General features: G+C 50.9%; 1 protein-coding gene, 2 long non-coding RNA genes and 1 pseudogene across 4 annotated transcripts in view; 1 reads left to right on the top strand and 3 right to left on the bottom strand.

Annotated features, from left to right (window-relative positions):
• Positions 1-5,619: 5,619 nt before the first annotated feature.
• Positions 5,620-5,739, bottom strand: LOC118600853 (annotated as a pseudogene).
• A 2,137-nt stretch (positions 5,740-7,876) lies between these two features.
• LOC118600349 lies at positions 7,877-13,318 on the bottom strand. The gene is made up of 2 exons (XR_004949929.1): positions 12,872-13,318; positions 7,877-8,219 (listed from the first exon to the last, which is right to left on the bottom strand). It is a non-coding gene; the product is annotated as an uncharacterized LOC118600349 (long non-coding RNA).
• The window catches only part of LOXL1 (lysyl oxidase like 1), a 26,259-nt gene continuing 13,948 nt past the window's right edge, over positions 12,657-24,967 (top strand). Inside the window, exon 1 of one of the 2 annotated variants that reach the window (XM_036217586.1) lies at positions 12,657-12,684. In XM_036217586.1, coding sequence (XP_036073479.1) covers positions 12,672-12,684 — 13 coding nt within the window. In that variant the 5' untranslated portion in view covers positions 12,657-12,671. Of the gene's footprint in view, positions 12,685-14,967; positions 16,453-24,967 lie in introns of those variants that run through there. The other variant, XM_016124986.2, reaches the window with a different exon arrangement.
• On the bottom strand, positions 20,906-22,235 carry LOC118600350. Its single transcript, XR_004949930.1, has 2 exons — positions 21,535-22,235; positions 20,906-21,368 (listed from the first exon to the last, which is right to left on the bottom strand). It is a non-coding gene; the product is annotated as an uncharacterized LOC118600350 (long non-coding RNA).

Here is a 24,967-nt window from a genome sequence, read left to right as displayed (position 1 = left end):
AATCAAAAAGACAGACCCAGCTCTTGACCCCATCCAGGATGTATTTGCTGAGAGACTCTTCCTTGGGTCTGAGCTGTGCTAAGTGCTGGTCTGCAGAGCCCCAGGTCCTCCAAGCTGAAATGGCTCATGGACCAATGTCATGTATGTGGAGAGGACACCCTCAGGCCTAGATGATTCCTTTCTGCAAACTTTGTTCTCTGTTCCACCGGCCTGGCGATATGGCCAAGCCTACTCTTCATAAAGAGACATACAACCAGCCATACAGCCATGGTTCCATGTAAAGTAAGTGACAGACACCCAACTCTGAGGACAAGGATCTTGGCCAGGCAGCCAGACACCTCTCTCTCTTTCTCTCTCTCTCTCTCTCTCTCTCTCTCTCTCTCTCTCTCTCTCTCTCACATACACACACACACACACACACACACACACACACACACACACACACACATTCCCCATTAGCTAACTAGCCCATGGCAAACAGCTAAATATAGTTCCTTATTCCTTGACGCCTACCAACCAGTCACAAAATGTCCATCCACGTCTATTTCTCAGCTGTGTTGTTCTAGCCACGAGCCATCTGCTGCTCCTGGAACCTCACTGGGCTACTCTCCAGCCCATTTTTGGTGGGGTCTGCATTGAGGAAAACACAGTTTGAGAGGATCAGTTTATAAGATATGAAATCATTGTGGACCTTGGAATCAGAGAGATTATGGTTCAAATCTTAACTTCACCACTTCCAAGCTGTGTGATCTCAGGCAAGTTACTTAATCTCCCTGTGCCTTATCATCCTGGCTCACAGGACTGCTGTGCTGGTCAACAAGGATAGTAGATGTAAGCTTCTAGCCAAGACCTGGCACAGAGAGAGGGAGCTAGATAACTGTTCAGACCCTCCCATCACACGGTCATTCTTTGCCTGTTCCACAGTAGAACAGAAATTATAAATTATAATGCATGCCCAGAAAATGGTTTTACTGAGATCTGTAAAGTCAGTGGCTTGGTATGGATAGAATACCTATCCCTGTGCCCTGACCCTAAACTTCCTCTTTGACACTGTGAGGCTATCAGGTGTACTTCCTGGGGGAAACCCCCCCCCCCCCACACACACACAGAAGGGCACGTGCACATCTGTCAGCTTAGGGTGCAGGCGCACAGGTCACAAGCTGAATGAGGCAGGAGCAAGGGGCGGGGAGCCTGCAGTTCCACCCGCCAGCCTGCCTCTCTGCTCCGCCCTCCTGGGCCCAGGGTGTGTGAAGAGGCTTTGGCGCCCTCTGCTGATGATGGTGCTGCCGGCAGCCCATATCTGACTCACTAGAGCCTGTGTAGCAAGCCCTGGGTGCCTGTGGGACTCCCTTCCTTCTAGTGTGGTAAGAGGGAAAACCAGAAGGTAGGAAGAGAAAGGAGACGGAGGAGGTAAAAGGATCCCTTCTATCTTCAAAGTCACCAGGACGGAGGATCCAACTACGAGGCCTCTCTGTTGAGTGCAGCAGCTGTTTATAGAAGAATCACCTCCTCAGGAACTCACGGCAACCTTCTGAAGACCTCACGATGACATAGCCAGGCCCAAGGGGTTCCCAGGCTCTGGCTGTGATGCCTGTAAGTTCATATCACAGAAGTATATACTGGACCATGAATATTTTTCTACCTTCTCCGGAAATGCCAAGGCCCAGCCCTTCACTCTTGGAGATGGAGGCGGGAGAACTTGACAGTAAAACACATGGACCTGAGAGGCAGACAGACCAGGACAGAGGGCCAGTACTGTCCCTCAGTAGCCATGTGACCTTGGGTTCCTAAACCCTCTGATCCTCTGTATCCTCATCCTCGGATCGATGGAAATAGTACAGGTGCTATGAAGATGAAATGAAAATTGCACAGAGCACATCCCAGGGCCTGGCACATAGCAGGAACACAGTAAATGCAGCTATTATTACTACTGCTGTTGTTTCCCTTGCCACAGGCTTCATGAGGGGTGCAGGGTGCAGTGTCATCAGAACCCCTGCAGCTTGCATGGCACCCTGGCAGGTGGAGGGATGGTGGGGTCATCAGAGTCTCATCTTTGTAGAAGGCCACAGTGTCAGTCATATTTCTGTAGGAACACTGGTCGCTACTGCCTGACGGCACCAACCCTCTTTCTCCTGCGATGGTCCTTACCTCCGGGGCCAGGTTGACTGTGCAGGGTGTGCATCTGGTCTGACATGGCCAGTGAGGCCCTTTTCTGTGATATTTAGACTTAAGGCCATGAGGAGGCAGTTCTGTCTCATGGCAGAAACTCCATGTAACAACACTTGGAAGCTGTCAGTGGCCAGACTTTCTATCTAGTGGACAAAACCAGTGTGCGACAAGAGAAAAGAATGAGGCTGGCCAACAGCAGAAATGGAAAACAAAGGCTTGGAGAGGTTTTTATGGCTCACAGAGCCCTTGTTCCAGATGTCTCCTCATGGCCACCTATGTCACCACCTTTCCTCCAGCTCAACTACTGGACTCTTAGATTCTGTGAGATGCTCCAGGATCCTTCTAGTAAACCCCCACTTCTGCTTAAGTTGGCGTGAGTTGGGCTTCTGTCGGTTGCAAGCCAAGGGACAAGAACATGCTCCTCGACTCTTTGGTCCCCTGTCTCCTTCTTCGTCTTCACTTCGTTCCCATCTCACGCTTTCGTACATTCCTTACCCCTAAAAAGTGTCAAAGCTGTTTTTCTTTTCCTTTTGCTTTTAAGAAAGATTTTTCAAGTGTAACGTGTTTATTATAGAGTTTCAATTTTGAGGGGTATAAACATGAAATTTTTTTCTAACAACTATCCCCTCTCACCCAGCTGGGTAGCAGGGCTCTTCACGACATCGCAGGTGCAGCAAAGAAGTCCCCTGCCATATTCGTCTGTTAGAACAATCTCATGTCAGTAATCAAGACTTGTTTCTGTTCATCTCTCCCAGTCATCCCCACCTCTGCTCAGGCAGAGGGACCATCTTCCCCTCTCTCTTCGGGGGTTCTGGAGAGGGAATGGAATCTCTGGAGACGATCCTCTCCTGGGCGGACTGTCACTGCCTCTCTGGCCACTCCAGCTGTCCACTGTTCAAAAGCTGACTCCCTCTGGTGGGCCTGTGTGTTTTTGGAATCCCTGGAGTGAGGCCCTCCTGGGCAGGCACTAGCATGTCAGCCGAGCCCAGCTACTTCGGGCAGTGCTCCCTCTCCATCCCACCATCTGTCCCCTATTTCCTTTTTCCCCTACTTAGGCAGCTCAAGGTATATTGCAGAGTCCACAGATGAAGCAGACACCCACCTGGGGGATGACATGTTTGTCACACTTTACGAAAAATTCCCTGTGGCTTCAGAGAGGAAAAATACTCCCTTCTTCCCCTCAAAGAGGAAGTGTGTGGCAGTCCTCTGCCACAAACGCTGCACCCTCCACGTGGCAAATGACTCTCCCCCACCCCTGTGGGTGGTGTGGGGGTTGATGAGAGGACCCAGTGCAGCCCGCCTGCAAGCCCTGTGGGAAGGAGACATATGACTCTCTGAATGTACGGACACAGAGGCCCTGGTGTCTTTCATCCTCAGTTTCCAGACTTAGCTGCACTGCAGAACAGGAGGGAAAGTACCATGCAACATCCTGTTATGCTGGTGCGGGGCTCTCCTCCCTCCCAGAGCCCAAATGAACTGATCAAAAGACTATGAAAGAAGAGAAGGCGCATTCCCATGCCAGGAATGCTGGGGGTCTGTGGGAAACGTGCAAGATCCACATCTAGGGGAGCCCCCCAGGGCTGACTCACAGCTCCAGTTTCTGAGAAAGCAACACTGTACCAAGAAAAGTAAGCAGATTAGACCCTGGAAGGAACTGCCCATTGCCCCCGAATTTGGAGGGCAAGGGGTGGGACATGGGTTTGCAGAGAATATGCCTTTTGGAAACCCTGTCAGTGCTGCACATTAACAGCGTGTACAGCTGCTGAGTGGGAGGCCTGGGGGTGGACCTAGTCACTAGGCCAAGTAAATAATTGTGGGGAAGCTCTCCCTGAATCAGTTTCTCCCTGATACAGTATTCCTCCTTTCCTGACAGGGTGGGCACAAGGCTTGTCATGGCTACATCTGTACCTGGAGGTACAGCAGTCTGGCATATAGCTGGCCCCTGGTGCAGAGGCAAGGTGCCCCCAGACAAATCAGTCCCCTTTCCTCCAACTAGATCCCTGAGCGGGTCATGGTACTGGAAGACTGTATTTGAATGGAGAAGGAAGAACAGAACACACACACACACACACACACACACACACACACACACACACACACCCTGCAGCTAGTTAGACACACAAGTCAACTCTGGAGCTGGGGCAGGATGTGGAAGGGCCATATGTCACAGACAATTTGTGTTCACAGCCAACTTGTGACTGAGTTTGCATTAACCAGTCCTTCAGCCTGAAATATGACAAGACAATTGGAAAAACATCCAAGTGGATGGCGAGCTAAAGAAAATCCACTTGGGGAAAATTATAAGATTTTACAAACACTCATTTTTTAAGCAGGAGTCAAAGCACACATATACCCCCCCCCCCACACACATATACCCCCCCCACACACACACACACTTACACTTGCAAACACACAGGGTCTTTGGAAAGACTCTGCATCATGAAAGGAGAAGAATGTGTCTCTGAAAAAAATCCCTTTGAAAAAGGTTTATCACAGCAACACAAATAACTTTCAGACCACATCTGCTTTGTACTCACTTCATTTAATTAAAAGGTGAACCCTAAGAGAGGAGAGTTGAAAAATAAGATGGAAAAAATAAAGTGAGAAGGTTGTTGGCTAAGAGATAGGTAAAAATCAAAAGCAAAACATATAAGGCAGTAAGGAAACTAAAAATGCAGCTGCAAATTTAAAATTGCATTATGATGCAAAGAACAGATTTAAACCAATACAAAGTTCAATCTGTAAATGTGGAGGACAGATATGAGTTCCCTGAGAATGCAGAGGGAAAGCCCAAAGGGATAAAAACTAAGGGACAGAACATAATATACATCAAGGCCCAACAAAGAAACCAAACAAATTAAACAAAAGCAAAAATCAAAGAAGAAAAGAGGAGACAATACTGAGCTGGTAAAAACCCTGAGTCTATAAAGTTAAAAGCTTCCTTTTTATGTAAGTCAAATTAATAAAAAGAAAAAAATACTTAGAAATACCGTGCAGGATTTTGTCCATTTTAAGGGTAAAGAAAATAATCCTGTAAGTGCTCATGCAGAGGGAAAAATCTACAACATTTCTGAAAATGTAAAAATGGAAGAGAGATTCCATGGAATGTTAGGAAGTGTTTATGTTGGAGGGAAAAAAAGCTTCTGTCATAAAACAAACTTGGGAAATGCTGAATAAAGAAAAAAACAAAATCTTATGCTGAGGCTTTTTCAGGGCTTTTAAAATGTTCGTGCATGTTAAATTAGTGATATTGGCAAAGTTAGTTTTCCAAATGTATTTGATAATGATGAAACCCTTTTCTGTAGATGGTGTGGTAAGAAGAGCGCTTGGTGGAATGAACTTTGGGGACTGCTCTTTTGTAGAATTATTTTTTAGGCAAGGCAACCCTTGGTGGACCTCACAGATTGCAAGGACCTTGTCAGCTTACAATCCCTTATTTTTCATTTTTTATGCCTACAGCACCTGGTCTTTCTAGGTGGTCTCCCACCCAAGTACTAACCAGGCCCGACCCTGCTTATCCTCCGAGAATCAGAGGAGATAGGGCTTGTTCAAAGTAGCATGGCCGTAGACTCTTCTACAGAATTTTGAGTAATCACAGTTGTAACCTCAAATTTCAACAATCTGCCCAGGACATTCAGACATGAAGACAACAGAAAAGCTTTTCCTACGTGACTGAACTTACATGCCACGTGTGGCTCCACCTTTCATGAGGGAAAAAATGCTCAGAGATGCACTCTTAGCAAGCCAGAAAAAAATCAAAATAAGCAAAATCATAGCAAACAAAAAAAATCAGTCTGGGGAACTTGTGTAAGAGACCTGGAAGTGAATGTGAAAAACCCGTTAGATGTGATTTTAAACGTATCTGTCAGGGTCCAGTCACAAGACAGAAACTCCATCATCCTTCCCCTGCTGGTCCCTGCCCCAGGGGCTGACCCCACAGATGACACTCAGACCCAGGCTCCCTGGTGCAGTCGTGGATGGAGCCTGAAGGCGGGGAGGAGGGAAAGATCAGCACATCCTTCCTGCTCCCTTCCTACTTTAGTGCCTTCTCTCTGGCAGCAGCAGTATCCCCAACCTTGGCTCTCTCGCCTGGACCTATTTCTCCAACTTCCAGCTTTCTCTGGGCTCCAGTCACACTGGTTCCTCCTTTGTCCCCACAGTTATGGAGATGGTAATGGCTCCTAGTTATTGCTAGTTCAAGTGCCTCACCTTATCCACACCTCTATAAGGAGACCCTCATGAAATTCTCTTTTTTTAAATGATCTTGGGTGAGTGTTTCTTGCCAGGATCCTGGCTCTCAATTTTTTTTTTATAAAACCAGAGTAAATCTGATACTAAAACCTGACAAATGACACAAAGAAAGACAAAATGAATGAATGAGCCATACACTAATCTCATTTATATGATGTAAAGTACTAGATGTGCAGTACGAATACAAATTTAATCAGATAAAGTCCAAAGTAAGTCTGACAATATATTAAGAGAATACACCCTGAGCAAACATTCCTGGAATGCATGGATGGTGCTATATCAAAACTGTCATAAACTGGTTAACCACAGCAATAGGTCAAAGGAGCAAAAGAGTATTTTACATGCTGAATCAATGTTTGGTAAATGTCAACAACCATTCCTGATTTTCTTTTAAAAAGTTCTAGTGAACTGGAAATGGAAGCACACTTATTTCACATGATAAAAAAATATATATATTAACTCTCAAACCCACAGCCAACACCAAGAATGAAATACAAGAAGCGTTCTCATTAAATATGAGAACAAGACAAACATTTCAACTATTTTGTTATTCAACATTGTTCTAAAGATCCTAGCTAATGAAAAGAAAACAAATCACGATTATTTGCAAATACAACTGCCTTCTTAGAAATACTGGGAAAAGAAATACAGAATTATCAGAATGGATTTTAGTAAAGTGGTCAAGTTATAAAATGACTACAAAAAAATTAATATCTTTTCCACTTCCTAATAACCTGTCAGAAAACATGATGGAAAAATGTGATGTACTAGTTGTCCCTTGCCGCATAACATATCACCCTAAAACTTTAGCGGCTTCAAATATTTATTATCTCAGTTTTTGTGGGTCAAGAATCTGGGTGTGGATTAGCTGGGTTCTCTGGCTCAGAGTCTCTCACAGGTGCAATCAAGTCGTTAGCAAAGGCCGTGATCTCATCTTAAGGTCCAAGAGGGGAGCCCACTCGTATGGTTGTTGGCAGAATTCTGCTCCTCGTGACTGTTGAGCTGACAGCCTCCTTTCCTTGTTGCTTGTTGTCCAGAAGCCACCCTCAGTTCCTTGCCACAGGGGCTTCCCATAAGACAGCTCACAAGACGGCAGCTGGTTTCTTCAGAGAAGACAAGTGACAGGACCAGCGGGAGAGAGTTCTAGCAAGACCGAAGTCAGTCTCTTACCACCCAATCTCAGTAACATTCAAACCCCCTCACCAGGAACCCAACTTCCAATAAATTAATGTAAGAGACTAATAATGGCTGATGCTTATTGAGTATTCATATGCACCAGACTCGGTACTAAATTTACATCCTATGTCCTTTCATTTAAATCCTTATCAGTATTCCCATTTTACAGGAAGAAGAAAGGCACAGTGAGCCACATAGCTCACAAGTAAGGGCTGGAGCCAAACTCAGGCCCTCTGAGGCTACATAGCAGAGATAAGACATAAAGATCTGCATTCAAAGGTGTTCTTTACGGCAACGTTTATTGGAGCAAAGAAAGAAAAACGAAATCAACAATAGGGGGTTTTAATTAAATTATGATTTATCCACATAATTCAGTCATTAAAAATCTTGTTGCGGAAACTAGTTTTGGATGTAGCCAGGTGCTGACATGCGCAGAGCTTCAAGGAGCGCCCTGTTAGAAGGTGCTGGCTGTTGTGATGCTTCATTCTTCACGTAGGTGGTAGTTCCACAGGGGCATTTGCTGTGGGATCACTCATCAGGCTTTGTGTACTCTTCTGTGTGTTTGTGACAGTAAAATGTTTTAAGTTATTTTTTCAAATTTCAGTTGCCAGATGACTCTCCTCCTGGGAGAACACAAAAAAGTTTGTAGAGCATGTCTTCTGAGGTCAGAGAAGTCCCTGGAGTCCCGCTTGGTCATGTAGACATAAGGCTATAACCACCACCTGCTCCACCAGGAGTTGGCTACCAACCTTTCTATGGTAAGAGAAAGTCTGATCCTTCCAACACCACAGGAAGTGGCTGGCCTCCCAGGTAAATAGGAATAAGGCAACTCACCACTCTACCTTCCTATCTCAGCCAAGACACCCCAACTTAGATCTGAGCTTCCCAGGTCAGAGTGAAACTGAAGATCTGACTGTAGGCTCAGGATCCTGGTCCAGTCCTGGAGGACCTGAGGTTTTAATAGGGGAGGAGCTGAGACTGAAGCCTGGCCTCAGCCAGTTCTCCCACCCCAGACAGAGGACACTGAGGGGAACAGTCTTGACCTTCTCCTCATCTGGGTAGGCAGGAGCTCCTGTGATCAATATGCATACTGGAAAGAGAAGTAGGTTGTGACAGTTACCCTTTCTATTCTGTATTCTAAATTTCATATCATTGATGTATTTCTTTTGTAATCTGAAATGAAAAGCTATAGAAAATTTTAAGGATGAGATTGCTAATATCTTGTCTCCAGTCCTCTTTCATTGCCCTGTGGCCTCTTCTCCTTCCAGGCCCCAGGTGGGCAAAACTAAACTCCTAGGGGATTCCTGGGGATAGGGGAGTGGGGGTCACTTTCATTAAAGTATGGGCAAGAACCTTGCTTTGTCCAGTCCTGTGGCTACAGGAAGACCTTAATTCACACCTATGAGCCTCATCTCATCTCATCTCATCTCATCTCATCTCATCTCATCTCATCTCATCTCATCTCATCTCATCTCAAAGAAACACCCTTCAAATAGAATTCCCATGTCAGACTCAGGGTCTCCGAAGTTCACTGGAGCATAGTGCCCTGGGGCAGAGCTGCATCCTAGGGAGGCAGCACCTTCTGTCTGGGCAAGGCTGTCAGCAATGGCCCTGAGGGATGAGCACCTACTATCCCCCACCTCCACCCTTACTAAGATCACCTGCCCCACCCCACCCCGCCCCCACACCAGAGGGAAAGAAGCAAACTGCATGTGTCCAGCAGAAAGCAGAGAACAAGCCACCTCATAAAGGTGACACCAGGAAAGTCACAGATAGACAGGGATGGACATGAACATGGACGGACAGAGACTGAGGAAAAGAGAAATAATGCAGGACAAGGAAAATTCCCCTGAATGGGCCTGCACAGAGAGAGAGAGAGAGAGAGAGAGAGAGAGAGAGAGAGAGAGAGAGAGAGAGAGAGAGAGAGAGATTAGTTCTTGACTGAGCACAGGAAAGAATTCAAATGTACACCAGAGGGAGAGTCAAAAAGAAAGTTTATTAGAGAAGTGTTAATGCTCCAGAGCATGGTCTCCTCTCAGAAGCAGAGACTGAGAGAGACTGAGAGAGACTCAGAAAGACAGAAACAATAGAGATGGGGACAGTGAGACAGACAGAGAAAAAGACACTGAGAGGGACCCTGAGTGTTAAGGGGGCAATTCAGTTTATATATCATTCTTAAGTTTCTTATGAATTACAGTTTAATAACTCTTTTACCCATTTTCCTTTGATGGTATGCGCATACAGTGTGAAAGGATAAAAGTATGTGGATTAAAAAGTAAGAATATGTAGCATGAAAGGCCTGCTGGCAATTCCCAGCCTTTGATCCATAGGTTCCCCATGGTTTTAGCCATAGGGAATGAATGATTTTATTTTGCATAGTACAAGACTTAAAGACTGTTTTCTCTTCTAGGTATGGGTAAATGATTTGTTAGCGATCCCAGCAGAAATCTTCCTTTGTTCTACAGGTTTCCTTGTGGTCAGCCCATAGGGATGGTCAGCATATTGCAGTCTTTGAATATAACTTGATTTAACCTTTAGGTCTCTTGCCTCCTCCCTACAAAGGAGAGGGCTGACAAGACCAAGAAATGCCTCTCAGAGGTCACAGAGAAGCAGCACAATGTCTTCACTTCCAGTCGGTTCTCATCGCTCTGTTCCTTCTGTTCACTTGTGTCACCCTCACTAGCCTGCGAGCTCTCTGGGGACCAGCAGGTCTGCTTCTCTCCGTAACTCCCACAGCCAGCCCAGGTGCCCAGGGAACACTCCCACAGAACATGCTGACTGAGGGCGTGAATGGGCAGATGAAGGGATGATTGGGAGAAACATCAGCAGACAGAGACGGAGTAAAAGACATGTGGAAGCGCAGAGATTGCAAGACCCAGAACCAGAGGGGGACAGACAGAGAAAAGGAAGGGAGGGAGAGAGGCAGGAAGGAAGGGAGGAAGGAAGGAAGGAAGGGAGGAAGGGAGGAAGGAAGGAAGGAAGGAAGGAAGGAAGGAAGGAAGGAAGGAAGGAAGGAAGGAAAAGATGGAGAAGTGTACCGAAAACAGAAACAAAAAAAGAGAGACCCAGAGAGACAGTTAAAGATCCAGAGGCAAGAAACAAAAAAAGAGAGACCCAGAGAGACAGTTAAAGATCCAGAGGCAAGAAAGTAGAGAGGGGGTTGAGGGTGAAATAGAAAAGCCTTCCCTTAGCTTTGCGAGGCTGTTATTAATCAGAACCAGCAGGTTCCTGCTAGTTCTCCAGGGTCAGTTGAGCTGTACCCTAAAGGACTGGGCCCCTGCCTGGTCTTGTCAGCCCTCTCCTTTGGGCAGGGTACTCCATTACCTCCTCCTCCCTACTGCATGATGGCTGAGGTCCACCCACCATCCCCCACCTTGACATAAGGGGCTCTCCTACCCAGCAGCCAGCCAACAGCTTCTGCCAAATCCTTCTACCAAGGAAATCCTAGGAAGAGATCTCCTCTCCTCCATCTTGCAATGATGACCCTCCCCTGCCTCTACCAGCTCCCAGGGGCTGGAGGGGGGTGGGGATGGGAACAGGGAATGTACCATTCATTAGGCCCCAGAGCACTGCCTGCCTCTTGGAAGGGGGAGAAAAGCAGGAAGGGGAGAAGCTGGCCGGGCTGGGGGCTGAGGGGTCCAAGGGGGCTTGCCGCCTCCATGGAGCCTTGCCTTAAAGCCCAAACTGCTACATCACCAGATATATCCAATTCCCCAAGAACCCTGGGGGAGGGGCCCAGAGAGGCCCTCCCTGGGAGGGAAAACAGAGTGGGAGGTGGCCAGAGCCACTGAATTCCCCTGGGTCCTAGAGAAGGGTGGGTTCCTTCCCTCCCCCACTCACCCCATCTGTCTCTGACCTCACCTCCCCCACTTCCGGGCTTCCCTGCAGTTCCACCCCTGAAAAGACAATTTCAAGCCAAAGGGCCCCAGCCCCCTCCACAGGCCCCTCCAGGCTGCCTGGGCTCTGGAGGACCACTGCCTCCCCCACTATTGTGCCAGATGTGGCTGCGGGGGAGGGGTGAGCATGGGCCCCAGCTGGCAGTGGTCACTTGGTGGTCCTCCCCCTGCCGAGTCAGCGGGTTCTGTGCCAACTGCCAGGCCTCCTCACTCAGCACTTCCTCCAGCCCACTTTCCAGAGGCAGCGGCTGGGGCTTCCATTCCGCATTCAGCACAAATCCTATCTGTGGCCTTTGCTGAATCGCCCACCCAGGTGCCAAGGCCTGGGTTCAGCAGTCAGTGATCATGCAAGGAGGGAGAGACCCAGCCCTGCCCAGTGTGGGAGGCAAGGGCCCTAGAGCCCGCCTCATTCATTCTCCCCAACCACAGAAATATTCTGACCCACAGTGGGCCTCCTGGTCTACACCTCTGCAAAGCCATGAGGTATGCCATGACTCCTGACCCTTCTCTGCTCCCCAAACCCTCTGCTGGTCAGGCCTGATGCCTTCTTGCAGAGCCTAGAGTTCCATCACAAGGGCAAGGGATGCTGGCCACTGTACGGGAGACCCAGCAACAGAGCAGCCCAGCCCAGAGGTAAGCACAAAATAGGTGCTTAATAGAGTCAAGCACAATCCATAAGCTCATTCAACCCTATATCACTGGCCCTCTGAGGTCCCTTGAGACTGGCTCCTAGTGCCAGGGACTGGCAGCAAGCCTCAACCACAAAGCTGAGTCTTAAAAATGTGGATGTGAGTACTGGCCTGTAGGGACAAGGCCACCAGAGAAGCTGCCCAACACCTCACCTCCACATAGGTCAGATGCAGTCCAGCCTGGCGATAAAAGCCCTCATTTGACCCAAGCTTTGCACCCTCTACAGTCTGCCCAGGTGTCCCTCAGGCTCCCACTCTGCAGGTGTCAATCAAACAATTCCAGGATACCTCCAGCCACACCATTCCCTGTGCAGGGAGGTGGAATCACAAAGGCTCCCCTGGGCTCACAATGCTGCTGGGTCCTATCAGCCACTTTGGGAGATGCAGACTAAAGGAAGAAGGTGAGAGGAAGGGAATGGAGAAGGAGGAAGAAGACAAGATCCTGGGGTAGTATTCTGCCTTGCAAGAGGTTCACCCTGGACAAGGAAGGATGCTGAAGACAGGTAAAAACAGGAAAGAGACAGGGAAAATGGAGGGTGGGGAGATACCTTTGGGAGATGAACCCCTCCCTTCTCTCACCAGTCCAGAGGAAAGAAAGAAAATAGTGGCCACATGCCTGGCATTGTGCTGGGTACTTTTCATCAATCCTTTCATTTCATCTTCCTAAATATGCTACAAGAAAAGTATTACCTTCCCATTATAAATGAAGACTGAAGCTCTGACAGCTTAACTGGTTTCTCTGGGCAGTGGCAGGGGCAAAACAAGGACCCCAGCTCAGTCACCCCGGGGACCCCAAGTTTCCAGTCTTAGCAGGGAGCTGGCAGGGCTGCAGTCCTGGCCCTGGGAGCCTGTGCAGAGGCCCAAAGTATGTTCAGAGCAGTTTATTCAAACGGAGCCTAACAGGAAACTTGGCTTCTCTGACTCATTCTGATTCGACCTTATTAAGAAAAAAGAAAGAGGAGCAGGAGCCAGCATCGGGGTAGGGTTTCATGTCAAGAGCTGGCTCCCAGTGAGAGGGTGGCTGAGCACAACAGCCCATGCCCTGCTCTCCCCACTGCTCAAAAGCCCTGAGGCAGCCCCTGCCCTTTGCCTGGCTTGAGAAGAGGGGTTCTGCCTTCTCCACCCTAAGCCAGTGGGGCTCCCCTACCTGCATCCTCCTCCCTGCGTTCCTCCTCTTCCCTTTCCCTCCTGCCTGGGGTTACCCCGAGGCCTGTTTCCACTTCACCTCCTCCTTTCCTGGCGCTGCTACCCATCTGGCTGGCAGGAGGGCCCTACAGGACCCCAGGGATCCCAAGCAGCTGAGACTCGCACTGCAGGGGGGCAGGCAGGAGGGGAAGAAGGCTTAACCCTCCAAGTCCCAGCCCTGGGTTAGCGAGCTCTGCATTCAACTTGTTGTCCAGAGCCAAACCAGTCATTCCTTGCAGAAAACTTGCCTGGGTGTGAAACCAAACCCCGCACCAGGGAGCTGAAGGGGCATTGTCGAATGGTTGGCTGCCTGGGTTATGAGCATTTAAAGGGTAGGCAGATGTCCCAAGTTACCTGAACCAGGCCTCTTCCTAAAGCACAGTGTGATGGATGAACAAATGCTGGCTGGGGGGCAGGGGTGCAGGGTCCCTGAGGAATGTCCACTCTGGTTGTCTCCTCCCAAGGTGGGCTCCAGGAGTTCCCAAAGTAGGAGGGCAGTCTACAGGGGCCAGATTAAGGACAGGGTCTTCCTACCTGGATTAGAAGCACAAAAGAGGATTTCTGCTTTCCAGTTCCCAGGAGCAAGGTTGGAGAAGGCATTCAGACTGTGATTTCTCGGACACCAAAGTATTTAAACTTCTGGGATCCCTCCTATTTCTGCTGTCCCCAAAGAGAACAGAGAACCTCCTAAAGCTTTCTTGGGAACCATGTGGTCTAATCTTCCATTGATCAGATGGGGTAACTGGATCAGAGATGAAGGGACTTACCCAAGATCACCTAGCAACTTAATCACAGTAACAGGACTAGGCCCATTCTCCTGAATCCTCCTTTTTGCTGTTCTATTCTTATAGTGGGCAATGCTCCCAACGACCCCATCCTGTATCACACAGCCCTGGGTTTCATTTTATTCATATGCACACTAAGGATATTTCCAGGCTATGTCTACTCAAAAACAGAAACTACGCATAATGTGTGAGAAGTTGATCCCTCTCATGATTTTGCAAGTTCTATTCAGCACAGGGGCATAGGCCCATTCTATAGACCAAGAAAGTAAGGCCCAGAGGTACACCAAGAGAGGAGCTGAAGCTTCAGCCCCATGTACTCAGGGTCAAGGAACCGAGGGGTACCTGGGGTCCAGAATTAGAGGGTGGTTCAGCTAGGTTTAAGCATCTCCTCAAGGAGGCTCATCAACAAGGAGGGTGTCTCTTAGCACTGGCTTTGGGGAATAGGAGCCCAGGGGTCCTGGGGAGAGACTGGAATGGACAAGAGTCAAGGGCTCATTCAAGCCCGCACAAGCAATAAATAAGGTTGAGATCACGGAGTCTCAGTCCAAGGTTGAGAGAAATGGCCAGAGTGGTGCTGACACCCCAGCCCTGTTCTACCAGCCTGGGCCCCACTTGCCAGGCCTGAGTCCCCAGAGGCCCTCTCCTACACCCTGCTTCGTTCCCTTCTCAGAGGAAGGTCTGCGGCTTGGCTGGGAGCTCCAGGGACTGAGGGAGCACAGCAGCTGTGGGACAGACCACATAGCTAAAACCCGGCGGGCCATAGGGCCCTGCGGAGGAGACCCCAGCGGGCGGACCAAGCTGCCCGAAACCTTGTAATGCTCCCAGCTTGTTGCTTATTCATTCAGAGTGGGAAAGCGCCAGCCCTGCGGCCCGCCTGTGCTGGGCTACCCCAGTAAGGCCCCCAAGCGATCCTGCCCGGTACCTTGCAGAGAGCCTCTTGCAACCCTGGGCACCGCCCCTGCCCTGCCCTGACCCCTTGGCCTCGAAATGCTGTCGTCGGAGGAGCCGTCCCGCTCGGACCAAGGCCAGGATGGACAAAGCTAGAGCTGGGGCAGGCAAGGAGCCATCCTGTCCTCGAGGCCGTGGGAAGAGAAGCACGCACAGGGGGCCACTCCTGAGAGCCTTTCGGTTCACCAGGCCTCTGCAGTGGGGCCACCATGGCTCTGGCCCCAGCTGGCTGGCAGCTAGGGGCCCTGGTGTGGGGCGCCTGCCTCTGTGTCCTGGTGCATGGGCAACAGGCCCAGCCAGGGCAGGGCTCGGACCCTGGGCGCTGGCGGCAGCTGATCCAGTGGGAGAATAACGGGCAGGTGTACAGCCTGCTCAACTCGGGCTCCGAGTACGTGCCCGCCGGGGCCCAACGCGCGGAGAGTAGCTCCCGGGTGCTATTGGCAGGCGCCCCCCAGACCCCGCGGCGGCGCAGCCAAGGAGGGCCCCGGCGGCGGCAGGCCCCTTCCCTGCCCCTGCCCCTGCCCGGGCGCGTCGGCTCAGACACTGTGCGCGGCCAAGCACGGCACCCGTTCGGCTTCGGCCAAGTGCCCGACAACTGGCGCGAGGTGGCCGTCGGGGACAGCACGGGCATGGCCCGGGCCCGCACCTCGGTCTCCCAGCACGGGGGCTCCACCTCCTCAGTCTCGGCCTCGGCCTTCGCCACCACCTACCGCCAGCCGCCCTCCTTCCCACAGCAGTTCCCCTACCCGCAGGCGCCCTTCGTCAGCCAGTACGAGAACTACGATCCGGTGGCGCGGACCTACGACCAGGGCTACGTGTACTACCGCGGCGCGGGCGGCGGCATGGGCGCCGGGGCGGCGGCCGTGGCCTCGGCGGGGGTCGTCTACCCCTTCCAGCCCCGGGCGCGCTACGAGGAGTACGGCGGCGGCGAGGAGCAGCCCGAATACGCGCCGCAGGGCTTCTACCCGGCCGCCGAGAGGCCCTACGCGCCGCCGCCGCCGCTGCCGCCCGCCGACGGCCTGGACCGCCGCTACTCGCACAGCCTGTACCACGAAGGCACCGCGGGCTCCGAGCAGACCCTGCCCGAGCCGGGTCCCGACGCGGCGCAGGCCGCCGGCGGAGCGTACGGCGGCGACCCCCGCCTGGGCTGGTACCCGCCCTATGCCAACGTGCCGCCCGAGGCCTATGTCCCGCCGAGGGTCGTGGAGCCGCAGCCTCCGTTCCGCGTGCTAGAGCCTCCCTACCTTCCAGTGCGCAGCTCGGACGCGCCCCCGCCCGTGGGAGAGCGCAGTGGCGCGCAGCAGGGCCGGCTCAGCGTGGGCAGCGTGTACCGGCCCACCCAGAACGGCCGCGGTGAGTACTGTCCCCAGCCCCACTCCCCGAGCTCTGTCCTCTTTGGCCCTGGTTAACCGCTCAGTGAGCCCAGACCCTCCTTGGCCCTTTACCAAAATCCCCACCCCTACCCCTGAACTAAGTGAGGACCCGCCGATCCACCATCAACAGCCCCAGTGCAACCCACCTCCCAGCCTTCCCAGGGGTACACATCAGCAGTGCTAGAATTTGGCCAGGCAGGCCTGGGCTCTGACCCTGGCTTGAGGGGCACAGGATAGAGGGACTGTCAGGCTTCGGGAGGAAGCGCCTTCCAGACCTGGCTTGGGTCATCTGGGGACAAAGGGAAGGAGCTCTTCTCCCTGCCCCTTCCTCATTCCAACCAAGGCATGTCCTCCACCCTTGGAGATGCCCCTGTGCCAGTCTCACAGGGTGAAGCAGGGACCGGAAGGGTCAGAATGGCCTTAAGGGATGCCTCTGGGGGTGTGTCAAGTTCCCAGCCACTGGGCTATGTGAGCTTGGCCCCAGTGAGCAGCAGGAGGTTAGAGGGGAGGCTCTTGCCCCAGGCAGGAATCCAGACTAGATGACAAGAGTTCTCTCAGGGACACTAGAGGCCAGTGAGGCACTAGCCTGGGTGCAAAATTTAAAGAGGCACCAAAAAGCTCAGTGATTGAGGTACGTAATCTTTTAATGCATTTTTAGATCAAAATAATGCAAGAAATTCAGTGATGAACAAAATATCCCAATTTTAAATAGAATTAGTAATAGTGCCATGACAAGCCATACTGGAGCCTAAAATCAGCAGTACTGATGCTGTTTTTATTTGAAATTTTGATATTTTGTTCATCACAGGGTTTTTTGGATTAATTTTGATTTTTAAAAATAATGCATCAAGTATTACTTATCTTGGTCACTGAGTTTTTTTGGAGCCCTTTTATGTTTTGCCCCCCAGGCCAGTGTCTCACTCGTTTCACTCAGCTCATCCTAGCCTTGGCTCTGGGGAAGAGTCTTAGGAGGCCCTCTGGATGGGCCCCCCTCTGGCTTTTTCTGGGTGGGGTTGGAGGGCTGAGGGATGTGTGAAGATAAGACTGGGAAGATCATATTTGCACGCAAGGACACAGTGGAGGGGGCAGCCTTCCTTCTTGAGATGGGCAACTCTACACATGCCGTTAGCACTCAGGCTACTCTACCAAGGGCCCACTAGTGGTCTGGCCAGGGCTAGCCAGCTACTGGCCAGTCCTCTGCTGTCCTAGAGTTCCCTTTCTGCTTCTGTTTTTGCAAGTTCAAAATCATTTTTTGTCAAGGTTTTCCATTTGGTCCCCAATGTACGTGCAGTCCACTTCTGCCCTACCTTTTTCAGGCTGCAGTCAGTGCTCAGATTCTTTGCTCCACACCAAAGTTGCTGTGCCAGGCCCACGAGGCGAGGGCTAAGGAGCTCAGGTACTGTACCCCCAGCCTTTGCTCCTCTGCCTCTGCCAGCAGCAAGACTGCTGCCTGGTCTTCAGCCTTACTGACCTTGTGTGAGAGGGTGCTGCTGAGGCAAGGGCAAAGTGGCAGTGGGGAGGGGAGGTGTTCCTGTCTCCCTAGGGGCTGCTAGAACCCAAGGTTAAGGGAGGGGAGAGTCCCCACCGGTAGCACCCTTTCCAAGGCATAGCACACGAGATGAGTGCTGAATCCCAGTGTGAGAATATGCAGGCTGAGACAGGAATGAGATGGAGGGCTCTCTGTGATGTGATGAAGGGTGCATCCTCCTGGTCCTCACCTGGATTTGCACCACTCTGCAGCAGAGTGTCAGCTGCTACTAGAGCTCCTTGGAAGAGAGGACATTTTGCCAATAGGATACTAACCTTTTGTGGTTGCTTTTCTTAGAATGCAAGACTACAGAGGGGCTCAGCCAAGGCAGCCCACCTCTGGGCAGATGGGAAAACTGAGACCTCAAACTATAGCACTGCTGGCAGAGCAAGGCCTGGGACTGAACATCTGTGCTCCAAGCCAGTGGGTTTTCTAGGGCCCTTCTTTGATCTGTCAGTTCTTATGGGTCAGAGGGGAATGGGCTAGGGCAAGGCCATGTCTAGGTTGAGGGTGTTTGGGGCTTAGCAGGGCCTCTGGCCATTGTTCCTGAGCCCCACAGTTCTTTGGATGAAAGACGTTTCTCTCCTGAAGGTAGTATGCTAGGGGCCAGGCCAAGTGTGCTATATGCACCAAATCTAGGCCCTGCCCTGGGGCACACCTCAGTGCTGTGACTGAGCAGAGCTTCTCCAGTCGGGGGCTGTGGACTCAGAGAGGACTTTTCAGAGGAGGAAGTGCCCAAGCACTGCTGCAAGGGATGGCTCTCAGCACTATCCCCTAATCATGGAGGGGATGGTGTATGGGGTGGGACAGTGGGGGAAGGAGGGGTGCAGGCTCATTTGGGGCTCAGAGAGGGAACAGTACCTTCTCTCTAATCATTGGTTCCCTCTCCCCCACCCTGCTAGGCCAGGACCATGGAAAATCCCTGTTCATGAAAGGCCAAGTATTGTTCTTGAGCTCAGACCCCCAGGCCTGGTGTAGGAGTCCAGGGCGGATTCTCCAAAGCTGACCTCATTCCTCCTGGCCACACACCCAGGGGTCTGAGGCCTGGTGCTGGCAGCCTGTGTGCGTGGGCGTGAACGTGTCCTCACAACACCAAACACATGTGCGCACCACCCTCGTCCTCCATGTCTGGATGGTTTCCAAGTGCCTGTCTAGAATTGTGTCTTCTCAGGCGCCTGCACCCTTTTTCTTTCTACCCTTGAAGGGGCATGCCCAAGGCCTCTGATGCTGAACATGTAACTGGAGAGAAGATGAGGAGACAGAGCCTAAAGAGGGTCACATATTTTACCTGGCTCTCAGTAAATCGCAGAGGCCTGGAATGTTGCCACCTGCTCCCCAGGCCTGGCTTTGTCCTCTGCACTGTGTCCTTCTCCCATGGCCAGTGCCCCCTCTCCTGGCCTCCTTGCCCCTGCTCCTGCCTCCTAGCAGCCTCAGCTTCTCTAAGCTAGTGGTCTTAGTGCTAGCCCCAGAAGACCACAGCTCTTCTCCCAGGGCCTCCCCCTCCTCCTCAGCTTGATTCACCAGGTGTGGCAATCCTGTGAAGGTAACATGGAGCAGACTGCCCTGGCCGTTCTCCTAGGACATCTGCCATGGTGGTACCAGCCTTGCCTGGCATGTCCTGATAAAAACCAATCAGAGGTTAGAAAGGAGCTGAGGCTACCTCCTCCCTGACCCCCTGGTTCCTGCCTCCCCCTCACCAGTCCATCCTACATGTGGAGCAGATAAACCTTTGAGTTGCTGACCATGTTATTCTCCTGCTCAAGAAGGTTCTGTGGTTCTCAGGGCCTTCAGGACAAAATATAAATGCCTTTGCCTGTGGCTCCTGAACATTGAGACACCGCCTTCCTCTCCCCTCCCCCTCCCTCTCTCAGGCCTCCACAGCCCCCATGGGGACTGTGCTGCACCTGGGCCTAGAGGTTTTATGTCCCTGCACATCCATGGTACTTGTGGGGTATTCACCTCTCCATCTAGTGCCTCACACTCAAGAGGCCAAACAGAGCCCTTTAGTCCCTGAGAGCAGCCCTGGCTCCCTGCCTCCACCCCACTGCCTGCCCCTCCAGGTCACCTACCCACCTCCGCAGGGCTTTGAGTACATGCTGGGAAAGAAAGAAGCAGCTTCCCCCAACAAGCATCCAGAGTAAGAGTCCCAAGGCAGAGATGATGGTAATAACTTGGCCATTTGCTGAATAACACCTGCTGAGCTTAGTGGTTTAAATGTGCAATTTTATGTACCCTCGCTGCCTTCTAGAGAGGGGGAGATTATGGTCCTCTGGTACAGATGAGAAAACTGAGACTTAGGGAGGTCTCACAGCTGGCTACAGCTGATCCAGAATTCAGACTGAGCCTTGCATCTTGGCATTGCACAGAGATGACCTAGGAGGACCCACACCCTGCCTGCAAGCTGGGCTGACAGGGTGAGAGTCTGGGCCCCCTCCCCCAACCTACCCTTTCTGGGCCTCAGTTCCCCTAGCTGCAGTGGGGGAGGGGGATAATTACACTAGCAGCTGTTAGGCGTCTTGCACACCCCTCTCAATTTCTGCAGTAACCCCATGAGCAAGGTCCTGGTATTCCTACTTCATAGATACAGTGACAGGCTCACTTGCTGATTGTCACACAACTTCTTAGTAGTGAAACCAGGATTTGAGTCAGCATGACTTCCCCATCCTGAGTTTTTAATCATCATACATTATTCTTTTTTTAATTTTTATGTTTTCTTGGTTACCCTGTACATTTCATTTATTCCCTCATTTTTTTTTTTTTTTTTTTGGTCATTGAACAGATATTTTATTGTCAACTGTTATCCAGGCACTGGTTGTGACAGGGTGAGATGGGACAGTGCGTATGCAAAGCTTTGGAAGTGAAGAGTCCCTTGGCAGTGTGGTGTTAGAGCCTTGTCATCCTCATGTCCAACTCCAGAACCTTTATTTAACAAACACTTATCTACTGCTTCCTATGTGCCTGACACTGTTCTTGGAGCTTTACAGTTAGAGCCTCTAATCCTTATGACGACCTTAAGTATTATTATTATTATACCCATTTTGCAGATGAGGAAACTGAGGCCCTCACAGGTTAAGTGACTTGTCCAAGATCATATAACTGGCAACTAGTAGAGCCAGAATCACAGCTCGGCACCCCTCCCTCCTTCAGAAAGAAGTAGAGTCATCAGGCCGAAGAAGCTGTTGTAAAGGGTCAGATGAGACAGGGACCTGCGTCCTCTTCCTATTTCCTTATTTGGTAGTTGAACGCCATTAGTATGGGAACAAACAAGTGGTGTCTTGGCAACTTCATTTCAGGCGGACTTCCTGTCTCCTCTCTTATCCAGTTGCAAGGTCATATCTTCTCTCCCCTGGTCTCGAACTGAACCATCCCTGCAAGAAGAGATAGTTCCTATTTTAAATAATTAAAATAGCAGCTGGTATTTATCGAACTTACTATGCACCAGACACTATGCCAAGTATTTTATTTGTATTTCCTCTTTTAATTCCACCAGCAACCTCATGAGATAGATAGTATTATCACTCCCATTTCACAGACCAGAAAACTGAGGCTGGAGTTTAGTAACTCATCCGAGGTCTCAGAGCTCATCAGTGGCCAAGGTGGGAGCCAACTGATCCTCTACCCCACCGGACTGCCCCTCAGGGAAGGGTATGTTCTTTGTTTCTCTCGAGTCTAAACTCTCTGGGAAAATCAATGTTTGGAGTTTCGCCTTGAATCCTCAGGCCCCACAGAGCCTTTTGGGGTGGAGGCAGAGCTGAGTGGGAAGTCATTAGGGACTACGGGCACCAGGCTATACTGCTGCACTTAACCTGGGAGTCCTGGCCTTTCATACCCACTCCCCGCCCCTCTCCTAACCCCAGGGGCCCCCATCTCAGTGTCCTTTCAGCTTTGAAGGGGCACCCCTCCCCAGTAGTCTCAGCCTGAGTCCACCCCACTCCTGTCCAAGCCAAGAACACATGGAAAACTCCTCAGGGCAGTGGCTGGAAGGGCGGGGGAGGAAACGGGTGGTCGCTCAGCCCGAGCAGCCCACACCTGCTTCCAATTCCTGTGCAGGCATTCCTGTGGAGCAGCAGTTGGCCGGGCTCAGGAGGCGGAAGGAGAGGCTGAGTCTTGTCCCCTCCCCTGCCCTGACCTAATGGCCTCCTCACCACAGCTGAACCCAGAGGGCCTTTTTGTCTGGATTCAGGATTACAGGGCCAGAGCTGGGCCAGGGTCTCTCACCCCCTTGCTGATGAGCACTTAGAAATCAAACATTTCAGTATCATCTGGAAATGGGTAATACTGGTACTGGATTGCCAGAGCAGGAAGAGACTTGGGTAGAGAAGGCAAGGCCAAGAGGCCTCAAGAGAAAACCCACCCTTCCTCCTGCTTGTGAGCCATGGTACCATGGGATTTCCAACCTCAAAACTAATCCTTTTTCAAAAGAAAGGACTTTGGAATCCTAGCCTTTGCTTAATAATGAAGTCTATGCTCACATAGGCAGATACCACCGGATCCTTTGTGGGGTATAGGTATTTGTGCATATGCTCAACAAGGGCGTATCAATGCCAGGCCCTGAACTGAATATAGGGAATTCAGGGGTGCCCTGACCCATCCTTGTCCTCACTCTGGTCTTAGCCCAGCAGCAAGAAACCACACACACAGAATACAGTGGCCCAAGCTCACCTCCATCTTGCCTGTCTCTCCAGCTCCCAGACCTGCTGTGTACTAGACCTGGGTGTGCAACTGGACAGCAGACAAAGGAGAACCCCACCCACCCCCCAGGGGCTCTCGTCTAGCCGATCACCTCATGAGGACATTCAGCCACTCAATAATATTATTATGTGCTGGGTAGTGGTCTAGAGCTGAGTATTCATTAGTGAAAAGAGACAAAAATTTTGCCCTTGTGGATCGTGTATTTTTGTGCATGAACATAATAAATAGGTGAATATTAGAAGTTGGTACATATTGTGGAAAAATAGAAATAAGGGAGAGCTGGAGTGTAGGGGAGGGGCAGGTTACAAAGGTGGTAAGGGTAGGCCTCATGGAGGTAACATTTGAGCAAAGACTTAAAGGAGAAGAATGAGCAAACCATGTAGCTAACTGCAGGAAGAATATTCTGCACAGAAGAAACAATCGGTGCATAGTCCCTGAGGAAGGGGTCCGTGAGGTTGTCAAGTGTTTGCCAATGTGGTTAAAGCGAGTGGAATGGGAGTGAGGGTGTAACAAGAGACAAATCAAAGAGGTAATAGGCCCAGACCTTGGAGAGAGGGCCTTGTAGGCCACTACGAGAACTTTGGCTTTTACTTTCCATACATTGGGGAGAAACTGCAGGGTTTGAGATGAGCAGTGATGTTTAAATAGGGGACCTGACTGCTATGCTGAGAATAGACAGTGAAGAGGCAGGCAAGAGACTAAGAGGCTGGCACAGGGATCCAGGCGGAGATGATGGCAGCTGGGCCAGGTGGCAACTGAGGTGGTGGGAAGTCAGATTCGGGATGTATTTCAGAGATAGAGCTGATGAGATTTCCTAGTGGATTGGATGTGGGGTATAAGAGAAAGAGAGGGGTCAGACATAACATAAAGGTTTATGGCCTGTGAAGCTGGAAGGATGAAGTCATTAGTAGCTGAAGTGGAAAGGCTGTGGGCCTATTGGATTTTGTAAGAAAGATAAAAAGTTCAGGTAACTGTGAGGATCTGAAGGGCAGGAAGAGTACCCAGGGGACCGAAACTTCCAGGAAGGCTTCTGGAAGCAGGTTCTGCAAGGGTGAGAGGCAGGAGGGGTAGACGCTGTGTTCACGCTGGGAAGGGTGTAGGTAAATGAAGTGCAAAGAGGTGGTCAGAAGGCTTGGCCAGAGGGGAGGGCAGTTGACCTCCCCAAAGGTTGGTATTGACCTCCTCCCAGCTCATCCCTGGTCTGCTTCCTGGGCAGTTTGTTCAATTGAACAAACACTCACAGACCCCATTCTCTGAATTGGGCTCTCCCACATAGAGAAGTGAGGCTGTCACCGCTGCTGCTAAACTGTATTTCCCAGTCATGTGGGTGATGCAGATGTGTGCTGGAAGAGGGAGGGGCACAGGGTGGTGGCAGAGAGGTGGTCAGGGCTGACAAGGTAGTCTTTGGGGCCAAAAGACTGTATTCCAGTAAAGGCAAAGCTGGGCTCTCTCTCTGTGTGTGTGTGTGTGTGTGTGTGTGTGTGTGTGTGTGTGTGTGTGTGTGTGTTAGGGAATTTTAAGATAAAGGCACCACAGCATCAGAGGCCAGGGCAGAAAAGTAAGGTGTGCTAGGGAACTGTCTACTGATCCTTAGATTTAAGAGCTCTGGAAGGCCAGATTAGGGCCAGACCACAGAAGGCCTTAGCTGCCGCCCTGAAAAGCCTGGGCTTGATTCTGTAGGCAATGGGGAGCCATTGAAGGTTCTGAGCCCAGCTTTATGGCTAATACAACTCCTTTGCCTGGGCTGGGATTGTCCCTTCATGGTGGGGCACAACAGATCCTGCAGCCACCTTGCCTGCCTGCTCATCACACAGGTGTGGCACTGCCAGGCCAGCGCTGACAATTTAATGTCCTGATTATTAGATGAAAATTTCATAGGACATGGAGCTGCCAGCTCCCACCCTGGAGGCCCTTTTGGCTCATCTGTATTCAAGGCGTGCTCTTCGAGCTTTCTGCTTTCCCTACCTAGGGGCTCCTCTGAAGTCTGGCTGCATGAGCCAGAACATCCCACTGTGCACGTATTTCACAACCCATTGCCCAGTTCCTGCTGGACATTGTTTATCCTCCAGCCTGGGCTCAGGAGATTAGGGCTATTTTGCATTCCACTCTCCTTCATCTGCTCCTTTTGAGCAGGAGACCTGGAAGAAAAGATTTCCGAAGAGATAAGGTTTATGGAACCCACAAAAAAAGGGAAGCCAACAGGGAAACAGGTGAGGTGTGGGCAAGCAGCAGGAATGTAACCACAAGCTCTCTGCGCTGGGCAGCCTCCAGGAAC

The sequence above is a fragment of the Rousettus aegyptiacus genome, unplaced genomic scaffold (assembly GCF_014176215.1).
Source record: "Rousettus aegyptiacus isolate mRouAeg1 unplaced genomic scaffold, mRouAeg1.p scaffold_m13_p_3, whole genome shotgun sequence".
Classification (NCBI taxonomy): Eukaryota; Metazoa; Chordata; class Mammalia; order Chiroptera; family Pteropodidae; genus Rousettus; species Rousettus aegyptiacus.
The sequence above is the reverse complement of the archived record's forward strand: the minus strand, read 5'-3'. Positions and strand labels throughout refer to the sequence as shown.